Below are 15,458 nucleotides of genomic sequence, written 5' to 3'. Positions count from 1 at the left end.
GGTCTGAAGTAAGCCTGATTTTTAAAATTTTTTTTTTTTTAATATTTTTTTTAAGAGAGAGAGAATTTTGATATTTATTTTTTAGTTTTCGGCAGACACAACATCTTTGTTTGTATGTGGTGCTGAGGATTGAACCCAGGCCGCATGCATGCCAGGCGAGTGCGCTACCGCTTGAGCCACATCCCCAGCCCTTTTTTTTTTTTTTTTTAATGGAACCAATTAGAAAAGGATGGACTCAAGGACACAGTCTGGTTATTAGCTTGAATGCTATTAAAAGGTGCTATGTTCAGTGGCAGAGAGGTCTGCTATTTCCTATTTAAAACATTCGGGCAAGTGTCTCTTTATTTCCTCAATTTTTGTAAAATCATGACCCACTGAGGTCAAACCATTAACCTGGAAGGCTCTTGATTGCAGATTTTACTGAAGCTGGGTGCCAGGAAACATTGGGGACCATTTCCTTGAAGGTATTTTGGTGGAGCTATCAGTGGTAGAAATATTTGGATGTAAAGTACAGATCCCAAAGGTTGGCAGGTTAACAAATTTCTAATGCTGCTCAAACATCTCACAGTGCTAATACCATAGCCATAGTTGGCTAATTTATTATCCTCATGGATGTGGAGTCATTTCTCCAAATGCCTTGGCTAAGGAAAGTTGAGGTTGGAGGAGATGCATGCCTACTATGTTGTTATGTTCTTTTCTTTCTTGTTAATTTGAACCTAAAATAAGGAATAGAAAGTTAAGGAAGACAATCAGAATGATGATCATAGTTCACAGGATTTGCTTTCTCATCTCTAAGGACTTATATAAATACTGAGAATATTTTCTCTCCTGCTAAACCAAGTGTTCATCAGTTGTATTTATATTAACAATGACAACCACAAAAATCTTTAAATAGAAAGCTTTACAAACTAATGGGTTTCTAAGAGGATTTACTGCAATATTATTTTTTTTCATATGTTGTGTTGATTTTAAAATCATTCCAATTACTTGATTTTCCTCTGTTTGGGTGAATTTTAATATTTAATTATTTTCATTTTGGCATTAAGAAAATTCATATTTATTTTTTCTTTCTAACATGAGTGACACTATTAGGGATTGTCTAATTTCAGTGTATTTTTTTTCCCCCTAGTACAGGAATTGAACCCAGGGTACTCACTGAGCTACATCCACAGCCCTTTTTATCTTTTATTTTGAGACAGGCTGCCCTTAAACTTGTTATCCTTCTGCCTTAGCCACTGGGATGTTATGGGATCAAAATCCTTTCCTTTTTGTTGTGGGGCATAGTCATTAACTTAGCAAGATGTCATAATTTGGAGTAGTTAATTTTGGGTTTTGTTTTAAGTAAAATTTATATAATATAGTTTTCCTTTTTCAAAATTAAGAAATACTCTTACCCGGTTTTGGGGGGCATAAAATTCACATACCATAAAAGTATTCTACCATTTAGCTACATCCCCAACCCTGAAATATTCTTTTGTTTTTTAATATATATATATATATTTTTAGTTGCATATGGTTTATTTGGTGCAGATGATTGAACTTAGTGAGACCCTGACTCAAAATAAAAAATAAAACAGGCTGGGAATGTAGCTCAGTGGTAAAGCGCCCCTGGATTTATCCTCAATACCACCGAAAGAGAAGCATAAAGTTAGCCAGATTTGGCATTGCATGCATATAATCCCAGCTACTCAGGAGGCTGAGGCAGATCACAATTTTAAAGCCAGCCTGGGTGATTTAGGGAGATCTTGTCTCAAAGTAAAATAGAAAGGACATGTAGCTCAGTAGTAAAGAGTACTTGTCTACTATGTGGGAAGATCTGGGTTCAATCTCTGGTTCCAATAAATAAACAACAAAAAAAAGCATGTACAGTTCAGTTTAGTAATTTTTGTTATATCCACAAGGTTGTACAGTTATTACAGCTGTCTAATTTAAAAACTTTTTTCTTTTTTTATCAGGGTCTCACTATGTTGCATAGAACTCTCAATTCTTCCACCTCAGGCTCCTCAGAAACTGAGATTATAGGTGTGGGCCACAGCACCCAGCTCTCAAAACATTTTTTATCACCCCAACTGGGTGTTGTAATTACAAATATCTGTAATCCCAGTGACTAGGAAAGCTAAGGCAGGAGGATCAGAAGTTTGAGGCCAGCTTCAGCAATTTAGCAAGACTCTGTTTCAAAATTAAAAAAAAAAAAAAAAATTAAAGAGCTGGGATGACCCCCAAAGAAACTCAGATCTATTAGCAGTTAGATGCTTTCTTTCTATTCCACTTTGTCAGAACTTGGCAACATCTGATCTTTCTCTATGGATTTTTGCATTTTTTGAAAATGTTATATAAATGGAAGAGTACAGCATATGGTCTTTTTTATTAGTGACTTCTTTCTCTTAGTACAGTGTTTTCAAGGTTCATTTATGTATTGGGTTCATAGCATGTATTAGTATTTTGTACTTTTTTAGGCTAAAAAATGAAATATACCACATATTATTTATCCTTTGATGTTTTGGCTACTATAAATAATGCTGCTGTAAATTTTCATGTGCAAGATTTTGTGTGAACATGTTTTCATTTCTCTTGAGTGTGTGTGTGTGTGTGTGTGTGTGTGTGTGTATGCACCTAGGAGTAGATTTGCTGGGGCTTATTGTAACTCTGTTTTAACTTTTTTGAGAAACTGCCAAACTTTTCTATAGCAGCTGCACTATTTACATCTCACCAGCAGTGTATTAAGGTTCCACTTTTTCCATATAGGCAGCAACATCCTTATAGTCTTTATTTGAGCTGTCTTGTAAAATGATAAGGTTTTGACTTGAATTTCACTGATTACTTAATGATTTTGAGCATTTTGTGTCTATTGACCATTTGTATATTCTCTTTGGAGAAATATCCATTCTGATTCTTTGTCCATTTTTAAATAGGGTTGCCTTTTTATTGCTGAGTGTAACTTACTTTATCAAAATTAAATAAAATATAATCCCCTAATTTATAGCAATTTAGTAGAAAATGGGCTGGAACTCAGTGGTAGAGCACTTGCTGGGCACATGCAAGGCCCTGGGTTCCATCCAGAGTGGGGAAAAGCATTTAACAGAGACTGTTTTTGAATGGGAAGAATTTGGGGATGTTAGGGTGACACAATTTATAGTTACATTATATACAATTAAGAATTTATAGTCTTCACAAACATTGTGGCTCTTTTTGAATAACAGTAAAATTGCATACTCAGTTGTTTATCTAAAGGAATGTGCTTGTTACTTCCTGGTAATTATACCGTCTCCTTTGGTAGGATTTAGAGTATACAGAAGTAGTGGGTTGGTAATGAAAGGTTTAAAAATTACATTTTAAGGTGAAAGTTTTACAAATTGTAGAATTTAAAATGGTAATTAACTTTTAAAACTAGAGTTTAGGCATTGACCCAGGATTTTATGAGATTTATTTAAGTTGGCAACTTAAAGAAGGGACTTGAAATTGCAAGAATTATTTATTTACTTATTTTGTAGTACTGAGGATTGAAGCGTTGTACCACTGAGCCATTAGGGATTGATCATTGATAGCTGAGTGAACTGCAGAGAGGCGGGACTTCAACTGAAGGAAATAGTTCAGTGGTAGTGTACCCTGAAAGGTTTATCTTTTCCCTGTACCACCCATCCCCCTTCCTGGTCGCCATGACCTCAGCAGCTTTTCTCTGCCACACCCTTTGCTGTGCTATTTCTGTGTTGGAGCCAGCCAACCATGAACTGAACCTGTGAAACCATGAGCCAAAAGAAATGTTTTCTCCTCTAAGTTGTTCTTGTCAGATGTTTTGGTCACAGCAATGAAAAACTGACTAACGTGTTGGTACCTATCTTGGAGGATATTATTTATGGGGTTGTTTGTTTGATTTTCAGTAGTGGGATTTGAACCCAGGGCCCTGCACATGCAAAGCAGGTACTCTACCACCAAGCTACATCCCCAGCTCTTTTTATTTTATTTTTTATTTTGAGACAGAGTCTTCTTATGTTGCCCATGCTGGCCTCAAACTTGAGATCTTCCTGCCTCAGCCTACTGAGTTGCTGGGATTACAGGTATGCGCTACTGTGCCCAGCTTTTATTTAGTAGAATTTTTTTGTTGTTGTTTTCCCATTCTTAGTAAATATAGAGAATTGAAGAATGACTTTTTAGTCCCTATAGGTACTGACATTTGATGCGGTTATAAATTGTTGCCCCTTATTGAGCACTAATCCTAGGCTTGGCTCTGCTGTTGCTCAAAAACAGCTTGTTTCTAAACTGAAGATTATCTTTAAAACTTCTTAGGGGAAGGTGGTAGTGAAACCTTCTTGCTGGGGTGGGAACTCAAGTACAAATTAAAGCCTGTGGTATAGATGTCTTTAAACTTGTTAAATTCAGGTTTGTTTCTTTTAGAACTAGAACTACACACTGGAGATTTTTTTTTTTCTTTTGAGAAAGGATCTCACTATATTAATCAAAATTGCCTCTATCTCTTGGGCTCAAATGATTCTCTAGCCTCAGCCTCCTGAGTTGTTGGGAATACAGGCATGTACTACTGTACCCTGCTCTTGGGGGGTCTTTAAAAGGTCATATTTATTTCTAATAGCAGTAGTAGTTGGATGCAGAGGAAATGAGAAGGGTGAGAATCCTTTATTTTATTTGCAGGCTTAATCTTGAGTAGCATTTGTTGGTAAATAAATATTTTTTAAAATTTAGAGTAAAGTTGGGCATGGTAGTGTATCCTGTAATCCCAGAGACTGTGGCTGAGGCAAGAGCATCCCAAGTTCAAGGCCAACCTGGGCAACTTAATGAAACTCTTTTTTTTTTTTTATTGGTTGTTCAAAACATTACAAAGCTCTTGACATATCATATTTCATACATTAGATTCAAGTGGTTATGAACTCCCATTTTTACCCCGTATACAGATTGCAGCATCACATCATTTACACATCCACGTTTTTACATATTGCCATACTAGTGACTGTTGTATTCTACTATCTTTCCTATCATCTACTATCCCCCTCTCCTCCCCTCCCATCTTCTCTCTCTACCCCATGAAACTTCCTCTTAAAATAAAAATAAAAAGGGTTGAGAATGAAGCTCAGTGTTAGAGTGCACCTGGGTTCAACCTCAGTACTGTGTGGGTTTGGGTATGGGGGGTGGGATTTGAAGGTGATCAAGGCCAAGAGGTACAACTATAGATTATGATATATCTAAAGTGGGAACATAGAAAAGAAAGTAAAGTAATAATGTAGAGTGCAGTAAAATGAAAGGTCACCTGAATTTTAAGATGATTATTGTTCTTATTTCAGTGATAGAGTCAAAGGTAATTACAGACAATTTTGTATTAAACTCAGTATTTTCTATTATGTGTAAGCAGTTGAATAATTCTGTTTGGAAAAAGAAGTGCCATAATCATAGTAGAGGGGCTGAGGTTTAGCTTAGTGGTAAAGCTAAGTGTTTGGCTTAGTGCATAGCATGCTCTAGGCCATGGATCAATTTCAAGCCCCAGAATCACAATAAATAATTAATGAAATTAATTAATTAATTAAAAGTAGAGTTAAGTAAAATTGGTCAAATTTTAACAAAAATATGATGAAAAGAATCCAGTCCCCAACAGCTAGTATCACAGTTATCCCGTAGCACTTTGCACTGAGAACAGAAATTCCTATTGCTTTTAGACCTGCCTCTTAGAGGATCACCTACAATTCAGCTTCTGTGACAGTTAAGATGGACTGGGGTAGGCTCCTACTGATCTAATTGATATGAGACTGTGAGCCTTTCCAACTGCAACCCAAAGTGACAATGATATTCTTAATTCTCAGAGCTATGAAGAGAGGCTGAAGAGATCCTTGACCTCTGGAAGTGTTCCCAGACACAGAAAAAGAAAATCTTAAAAAATAAATTTTTGAGTTGTGTTTAGGTGGTGCACACATGTAATTCTAGTTGCTTGAGAGGTTGAGGCATGTGGATGGCAAGTTCAAGTCCAACCTTAGCAAATTAGCAAGACTGTTTCAAAAATTAAAAGGGCTCGGGGTATAGCTTAGAGCTAGAGTGGCCTTGGGTTCAATCTTCCAGTAGCATTAAAAAAAAAAAGGAACCAGGTAAATAATTCATTGCCCGCTCTCATTTTACTATACACATTCCCTCTCCTTTATTAGTGAGTACCTGACCTGTGGTTCCCAAAGTGTAAAAATGTGTATGTTTAAGATTTTAGGGGATGGGCGCTGTGGCGCACACCTCATCCCAGTAGCTTGGGAGGCTAAGGCACGAGGATCCTGAGTTCAAAGCCAGCCTCAGCGAAAGTGAGGCCCCTAAGTAACTCAGCAAGACCCTGTCTCTAAATAAAATACAAAATAGGGCTGGGGATGTAGCTCAGTGGTTGAGTGCCCCTGAATTCAATTTCCGGTATAAAAATAAAAACAAACCAATTTTGTTGTCCAGCAAGTTATCATTGAACATAATAGGGATAACTAAGTATCTTTTTTAAAAAGGTCATTGCTCCCCACCCCCACACACATTATAGTTTTATTTTTAAAAACAAGCCTAATTTTAGCACCAACATTATAGAAGTAATCCAGAGTGGGAAGGTGAGGTGAGATCTTGGGATCACCCCAGTGGTATAGAGCCTCCACTATATCATAGAGTCATAAAGTTTTATTTTTTGTGCTGGGGATTATTGAACCCAGGGGTGCTCTTCCACTGGCTACATCTACACCAGTCCACCGCCCCCTCCCCGAGTCCTTTTAACTTTTTATTTTGAGATAGGCTCTCACTAAGGTGTTGAGGGTCTTGCCAAAGTTGCTAAAGCTGGCCTTGAACTTGGAATCCTTCTCCCTCAGTCTCCCAAGTCATTGGAATTACAGGCATATGCTACTATACCCAGCTTGTTTTTCCTTTTTTAAAAGATGGAAATATAATTACATGATTTTAAAGTAATGATTTTTAATGGAGCAATCTTTCTTTTTTTCTCACCAAAGAGAAAATTGGGGTTTCTGAGAATGTTGGAATTTCTTCGATCTGTTATCTGTTACTGTGATGGCCAATGATCAAATTTCACATTACCAGGTTGCTAGGAGACTGGCAGCATATCTTATAGACACAGGCATGTAAAACCTCTTTAGTCTTTGAACATCTGTATTTCTTAGAATTGCCATGTTTCCTTTCTGAAACCTAAATTATACAGAGGAAACATGATTACTTTGACCAAGATCAGGAAATATAAAACAGGTCAGAAATCAGACAAGTCTTAAATAAGGGACATTCCTGGCTGCCTTACAGTAAGGTAACATTTTTGGAAAGCTGTTTTTGCCTCTGTTCTTGTGGCTGGTATTTTTGTTGCTGAGTTTTGTGACCTTCCCTTGGTATAAGAGTGGTTATTGGGGGAGCTGAGAATTCCCTTTTGAGGGCTTCAGATTATATTAAAGTCACTAATACAGATAAATCATGGTTCAGGAACTTCATCAAATAATCACTGATTTGGCATCCCAAGAATGTTTGACTTTCCTATAGCTATTTTGCTCTTACACTTTCATTTATAAGAAAAAATTATCTTAGGTTATAACACAATTATTTGGAGAGTGTCTTCGATTTAGATTACTAGGACTCAAAAAATAAGCCCAGATGATATATGCTGATGAGAACAAAGTATGATAATTCATTTGAAGTTGAATGCTTTGCAATAGTAATTGGAAAAGTTTGTTGGGAATCTGGTTTTTAATAGCATGGGGCGTAGAGATTGAGATGGCTAATTGGAATTTAATGGATTAGGGAGCTCTGTTTCATGTTATGACACCTTAGGTCTTGTTCTGTCTCAATCTGTGATAGAGTTAGTAACAGAATTGATTCGAAGTGGTGTGTGTTTTCTAAGTATCTCAGTTGACTCTATACATTATGATACTGAAGCCAGGGCCAGACCCCTAAAATGGTTACATCAATGAATATTTGTTAGTACTTTACAGATTGGCTCCCAGTTCCAGCAAATTCATCTTTTAAATAAATATGAGCTGCAAATCACACTAGAAAAATTAAGAGAAGTCTTTTTTCTATGATGGTAACTTGGGTAGACTGTCCATACCAGCAGAGGCAGGCAGACACTTTCAGTATGTTATTTAAAATAACTGAAGAAGGGCTGGGGTATTTACTTAGTGGTAGAATATGTGCTTGGCATGCCCAAGGCCCAGAGTTCGAACCTCCACACTAAAAATATAAATAACATTAAAATAACGTACCAGAAGATTTGGCTATTAAGAAAGTTGCTAAGATGGAGAAAAGGGAGATGTCTAAACAGAGGTTAGAATTTTATGTTTTTTGGGCTGGAGATGTGGCTCAAGCGGTAGCACGCTCGCCTGGTATGCGTGCGGCCCGGGTTCGATCCTCAGCACCACATACAAAGATGTTGTGTCTGCCGAGAACTAAAAAATAAATATTAAAATTCTCTCTTAAAAAAAAAAAGAATCTTATGTTTTTGTAACTATCTCAGTTATTTAAGATTTGATTTCTATGTGTAAACTGAATAAAATGATAAATGTTGGTTTTCCTTGATTTGTGTTTGTCCTAACAAATTATTTTTCTAAGTATAAAATTATATAAGTGACAAATGTTCATCAGAAAAATAGAGCATACATATAAACAACAAAAAGGAAAAAATGCTATACTTCCATTGCTTAGAGATAATAGTGTTGAATTGTAGATGTCCAGCATTCTAGATTGCATTATGAATCAGTCTTCTGTGTGTGTGTAGTACTGAGGATTGAACCCAGGGCCTTGCACATATTAAGCAAGTACTCTTAAGCTATACCCACAGACCTTTAGCATTTCTTTTTTAATTTTTTTTATTTTGAGACAGTGTCTCACTGAATTGCCCAAACTGGCCTCAAACTTGAGATTCCCCTGCCTCAGCCTCTCAAAGCTGAGATTACAGGCATGTACCACATACCTGGTTTATATCTGTCTTTTAAAAAATAAATTATTTGATGTATCCTCTTTGATAAATTTAGCTTTTTTCTTTTCTTTTTTTTTTCATGCAACGGTTTGAATATCTGTCTTAGTTGTCAAATCTTTATTTTTATTTTTCATGACTGCCTAATAGTCCTTTGTGAAAAGTACTATAGTAAATTCTCTAAGATTGGAATTTAGATTGCTTCAATTTTTTTGCTGCAATAACGTTTTTATCTAACATTTTCTCTTTGATTAATTCCATAAAATAATTTCCTGGGAGTAGAATATATTTTTTAAAGGATTTGCACATTTAAGGCTTTGAAAAAACACCACCAGCTTTCCAGAAAGGCTATTCCCATCTTCAGGTTCTCTTCTCTCTAATTATTTTTATATGTGCATTAATATCTGAAATTTTTATAGTTGCAGAATGAAGAAGAGCCTGGGGAACCTGAACAGGCTGCAGGTGATGCTCCACCGCCTTATAGCAGCATCTCTGCAGAGAGTGCAGGTAGGTAATGGGGCAAGGTGGTTACTGAATTCTTAAATAAAATACACTTAGACCTTGTCTAGTATATGTTTATTGCTATTTGCCTTTGCATCAGCTTTTCTTAAGTTATCCTTGGCTTTATTTTTAGTTTGTAGTCAAAGATGAAAAAAATTCACTTTACTAAACTGAAAAACAGATAAAAGCCCATTTCATTGTGGCTTTTGTATAGAGCTTAATTTTATTCCAGCTGACTCTTAAAATTTAAAACAGTAGAAAATGAGGAATTGGGTGATCACTTTCAGTTTTAGGATTGAATTCTTCATTAGCTTTACTGGTACTTATAGCCAGTAATACCAGTAATACAGTAATATACTGTATTAAATGTATTTTATGCTAGTAAATCCTTAATGAAGAAAACTAGAAATCTTCCAACCCTTTCATTTCATTTTGTTTCTCATAGCTTAAACTTTCTTTGCTTAGTCTTCTCATGCCAGATTATCTGTTATGTATGTGTGGACAAGTTGGGGAAGGAGAAAGAAAATGTCAGTAATTGACATCTTTTGGTAACTAGTTTCTGAATACCAGTTCTGCTCTAATTTCTTAAAGTTGACCAGTTTTGATAGAAACTCTTCCATATTCTCTAAAACAGAACTATGGTGGAGTGGCATACACATGACCCATGTGCCACGACTGAACTCAGCCCTCTTCCAAGATAGATACTATAGGTGAATTGGGACATCATTCAACCTGCGGAGCTCAGACACAGCCTCATTTCAATACAGCAGTTTAGGCAGTTATTGTCAGTTGATATAAGATTGATAATCTCTGTGTCTCTGAGGTTGCCATTATAGTTACACGAAACAGGTTAGTCAGTATTTCTCTATTCTGTCTTCAGTCTCTGAACTCTTTGTAGTTCTGTTGCCTTGTACTAGTTATGATTCTTTCATTTGTAAATACCTGGAAACCAATCCTGCTAATATAAGGTTTTGGAAAATTTCTAGATTATCTTCTAGAACCAAGTTAAGCCTGGAACATTAAGACTTGGAAAAGAAATCATAATGCCATCATCCTTTTTTCCCTCTAGAACATAAATTCTGGTCTTCCATTAAATGCACCCAGTAAAAATCACAGCTCATTAAATTAATAAGAATTTTTCATTAATGATAAAAGTCCGTTATGTTTAGCTAGCCCAAATCATCAGAAAGTGATTTTTTTTTTTTTCCTGAATAGTATCTGAGTTTCTGTCTTCTGTGTTGTAAAACTTTAGACCATTTTAGATAGAACTCTCTCAAACACTTCTCGGTCTTACTTACATCTTATATTCTTTGTTTAAATTTTTCTATATGGTTTAGGGATTACAGTTAGAAACAGTCTCTGGTAGATGTCCTAGTATTGTGATGGCTTCATTGAGGTGTTTTTTTTATTATAGAGGGAGATTCATTATATAAAATAGTGGGGTTCATTGTAAGATATTAATACAGGTACTTCATTGAAATTTATAGAACTTTGTGATTAAAGAATAGGTTCTCCATATTTGTCTCCCCCCCACCATTGTTAGATGATATGCCTTGTTGCCACCAGCTTGAGGTCCTTTCACCTCTTTCTCATGTGTTTGTTTATCTGACTGTGGGCCTGAACAGTAAATAACAAAGCTTCTTAAGACTGGGTATACTGGGGCTGGGGATGTGGCTCAAGTGGTAGCGCGCTCGCCTGGCATGCGTGTGGCCCGGGTTCGATCCTCAGCACCACGTACAAACAAAGATGTTGTGTCCGCCGAGAACTAAAATAAATAAATATTAAAAAATTCTCTCTCTCTCTAAAAAAAAAAGACTGGGTATAAAGTCAAGGTAGACTGTTTCTTGAATACAGGCCTGATGAACTCTCTCTTAAATATATAGTCTTTGGGGTTTGTGGTATTTCATCTTAATACTCGGGCCTTGAAGCTAAGCATGGTAGTGCACACCTGAAATCCCAGCAACTCAGTGGGCTGAGGCAGAAGGACCACAAGTTTTGAGGCCAGCCTCAGTAACTTATCAAGGCCCTAAACAACTTAGTGAGACCTTGTCTCAAAATTTAAATAAAATAAAGGACTGGAGATGTGGCTCAGTGATGAAGTGCCCCTGGCTTCATCCCAACTACCAAAAAAGAGAGGGGTGTGACGGGGAGGGAGCGAGCTAGCTTAATATTCTGGCCTTGAAAATAAAGAGAAGGAAGGAAGCAGGGAGGGAGGAACTTACTTCGTACATCTCTAGATCTTTTTAGTTCCTATTAAATGAAGTGTCAAGAAAATGTGTTTATTTGTAGATTGTGAATTATATAAGAATATCAATTTTTTAATGATTTTTGAGCAAGAGTTTTCCTTTTTGAAAAAAGGAGACCGTTAACATAGCCTTTCTCTCCTTGTTGAAGGGGCCTTTCTTTTTTTGAGATGAATGTTGACTATTCATATCTATTAGTCCATTTATAAAAAAATGGTTAAAGACTAGAGGGCATATGTACTTGTTGATGGGGGAAAAGCACAAGTCATTATTAGGTATACTCACTTAACCTTTTGTTACTTTATTTTGTAGTATATGGATTAGAGTATTTAATAGGTATTAGACAATGTTTGTTTTGAATATACTAAATAAACATGGAAAGATTGCCATTAAGCTTTTCATAAAAACTTAACATTATAGGAGATACCCATATTGGTGGATTACAATTTTTTTAAAAAATCATTTGAAATAGAGAAATAAAAATGTTCTTTAAGTGGGCTGGGGCTATAGCTTAGTGGTAGATCACTTGCCTACCACGTGTGAGGCACAGGTTTGATCCTTAGCAACACATATAAATAAATAAAAGATTTTAAAAAATTGTTCTTTAAGGGCTGGGATTGTGGCTCAGGAAGAGCGCTTGCCTAGCATGCGTGAGGCACTGGGTTTGATCCTTAGCACCACATAATAAAATAAAGGTATTGTGTCCACCTACACCTAAAAAATAAATGTTTAAAAAAATGTTATTTGATTGTTTTCACTTCAGGTAGTAAGTAGGTATCAGTTATTAATGTATTCAAAATGACTATGCCAGGGGCTGGGATTGTGACTTAGTGGCAGAGCGCTTGTCTTGCATGTATGAGGCACTGGGTTCGATCCTCAGCACCATGTAAAAACAAATAAATAAAATAAAGGTATTGTGTCCATTTATAATTTTAAAAAATATTTTTTAAAAAATGACTATGCCAGCAGATTAAAGTATAGGTTTTTTTAATGTCTTCATATAACTAGGTTAAAAGAAAAATAAATTATATATGGAGTATTTATAATAAATGATGTACATACATGTGTTTTTTATATTTTTATATTTTGTTATGTGTGCATATACATGAATAGTTATTTTAATGTGGAAAAATGAGGTTTTTTTTTTTTTTATAATAAAGGTCAGGAAATTGGACCTTTTTCTTTTCTTTTTTTCTTTTTTTTTTTTAAGAGAGAGGTGAGAGAGAGACAGAGAGAATTTTTAATATTTATTTTTTAGTTTTTGGCAGACACAACATCTTTGTTATTGTATGTGGTACTGAGGATCGAACCCGGGCCGCAAGCATGCCAGGGGAGCGCACTACCGATTGAGCCACATCCCCAGCCCCTAAGTAAACTCTTTAAACTGGATTACATGGCAGTTTCAATTTTTTTTTTTTTTTTTTTTTGGTACTGGGTATTAAGCCCAGGGTACTGAGCTATATCCCTAGTCTTTTCTGTTTCTTATTTTGAGACAGGGTCTTGTTAGGTTGCTGAGGCTGGCCTTGAACTTGCTATCCTCCTACCTCAGCCTCCCTAGTTGCTGGGATTACAGACATGTGCCACCACAACCAGCCTACATTTTCTTTTTAAAGTTTTATTATTTTGCTTTTCACATTAAGATCTGTATTCCATCTGCATTTGATTTTTCTTTATAGTATAAAGTAATGTGCAAGATTAATTTTGTTCTAGTTTGGACATCTATTTGGCTCCAGCACTGTTATTGAAAAGACCATCTTTGTCCACTCTTCTGTAGTATTACCATTATTCTAATTCAGGTGACCATATTTGTGTAGATCTCTTTATGCCTCACTATTGTGTTCTTTGATTTATTTATCCTTGTGTATCCTGCTGTTTTATAAATTTGATGTCTGATTATGGGTCCTTCAGCTTTAAAAAATTTTTTTTTTAAATTTTTGTGTTACTGGGGATTGAACCCAGGATCTTGTGCATGCTTAGCAAGTGTTCTGAGCCACAGTGTCAGCCCTGTGCACCCATTCAATTATTATTATTATTATTTTTTAATGCCAACTCCTTTAATGTTTTACTTTGGAGATAGGGTTTGCTAAGTTGCCCAGACCAGCCTTGAACTTGATGATCCTCCTGCCTCAGCCTCCAGAGTAGCTTGGCTTACAGGTTTGAGCCACTGTACTGGGTTCCTTCAGTTTTTTAGCTTTTCATAATTGCTTTGACTATTCTTGACCTTTTATATTTCCATGTGAATATATTTTTTTAAATTTATTTTTTATTTTTTTAGGTAGATACAATATCTTTATTTTTAATTTTTTTTATGTGATGTTGGGGATTGAATCCAGTGCTCCACGCATGCCAGGCGAGCATGCTACTGCTTGAGCCACATCCCCAGCCTCCATGTATATTTTAGAATCAGGTTGTCAGTTTTCAAAAATGAACAAAACAAAAGCTCTGCTAGAATTTTAGTTCATATTACACTGTATTTGTGGATCAGTTTGAAGAGAATTAACATCTTTATATATAATGTTGTCTTCGAGTTTATGAACTTGATTTATTTATTAAAGGCCTTTAACTTCTTTCCATATTTTGTAGGTTTCATTGTAGAAGGTCCTGCACACTTTTTATTCCATTTATTTTTAGGTGTTTGATATCTATTGGTGTTATTGTAAATGATCCTTTATGATTTCATTTTCCATTTGTTGCTGGTATATACAAATATGATTCATGGTTTATATTAACTGTATATCCAGAGACTTTGCTAAATTTTCATATTTTAATAGTTTATAGATAATTTTGGATATTCTACATATGCAGTAATGTCATTTGGATTTGACAGGTTTGTTTTTTTTTTTAATTTTTAAATCTTTTTTTTTCTTTTTCTTGTCATATTGTACCAGCCTAGGACTTTTAAGAAATGTTTAGTTAGAAGAGGTAATAGTGCATATTTTTGTTTCATTCTCTATAATCTTAGGAAAGAAAACTTTTAATAATTTATCATTAACTATAATGTTTACACTTTTTTTTTTTTTGGTAGAGAATGTGACCAGATTAATGAAGTTTTTTTTTTTTTTTCCTTGTTTTACTAAGTGTTTTATGGGTGTGAATTTTATCAAATACCTTTTATGCCTATGTCATGATAGTAGAATATTTTTCCTTTTTTATTAATGATGTGCATTATGTTGATTGACCATTTTAGTAATAGATTACAGTAAAAATTTTGGAAGTTAATTATAATTAAATTAAAAATGTTTAAAACTTGATGAGAATGGGAATATTTTTTCAAATTTTTAAATTTTTTGGAAGAATTATGTAGAATTTTAAACCACTTACAGCTATATATTTTCTGCTTGTATTGGATCTTTCATAAGAGAGGTCAATGAGAATGGAGGTGCAGTGTTAAAAAGAGGAAATGAAAATTTTAATAGAGATAAGTAATTGTTCTGTTACTGAATTAGTTAGCTTAATTAAGCATACCAAAGGAAATAATATGTGGTAAAAAATCATGTGAAAGAGTTAAAGTACCAAAATAAGAAATGAATTTTAAGCTTTGGCTTTTTTTTCTTTCCAGTTGATTTACGCGTTGTTAATAGGAGGAAACCACAATACAGATTTACATATACACATGTGAAGTATTTTTTGCTGAACTGTTTTCCTTATTCTACTATTAAACTTACGTGCCTTTTGAGAACCTACACGATGGCATTCTCAAATAGTGTTTGAAAAGCAGTTGGAAATAAGGGTTCAAAGTGAGTCTAGATTTCAAATAACTGAGAATTGAATAAATTTAAAAATCATCCATAGTC

At 35.0% G+C, this 15,458-nt stretch overlaps 1 protein-coding gene across 1 annotated transcript in view; it reads left to right on the top strand.

Moving 5' to 3' along the window:
- The window catches only part of Ndfip1 (Nedd4 family interacting protein 1), a 51,412-nt gene that overhangs the window by 14,100 nt on the left and 21,854 nt on the right, over window positions 1-15,458 (top strand). The window contains exon 2 of the mRNA XM_076856793.2: window positions 9,340-9,427. Coding sequence (XP_076712908.1) covers window positions 9,340-9,427 — 88 coding nt within the window. The remainder of the gene's footprint in view (window positions 1-9,339; window positions 9,428-15,458) is intronic.

This window comes from Callospermophilus lateralis, chromosome 5 (assembly GCF_048772815.1).
Source record: "Callospermophilus lateralis isolate mCalLat2 chromosome 5, mCalLat2.hap1, whole genome shotgun sequence".
NCBI lineage: Eukaryota > Metazoa > Chordata > Mammalia > Rodentia > Sciuridae > Callospermophilus > Callospermophilus lateralis.
This window is presented reverse-complemented; position numbering and strand designations above follow the sequence as displayed.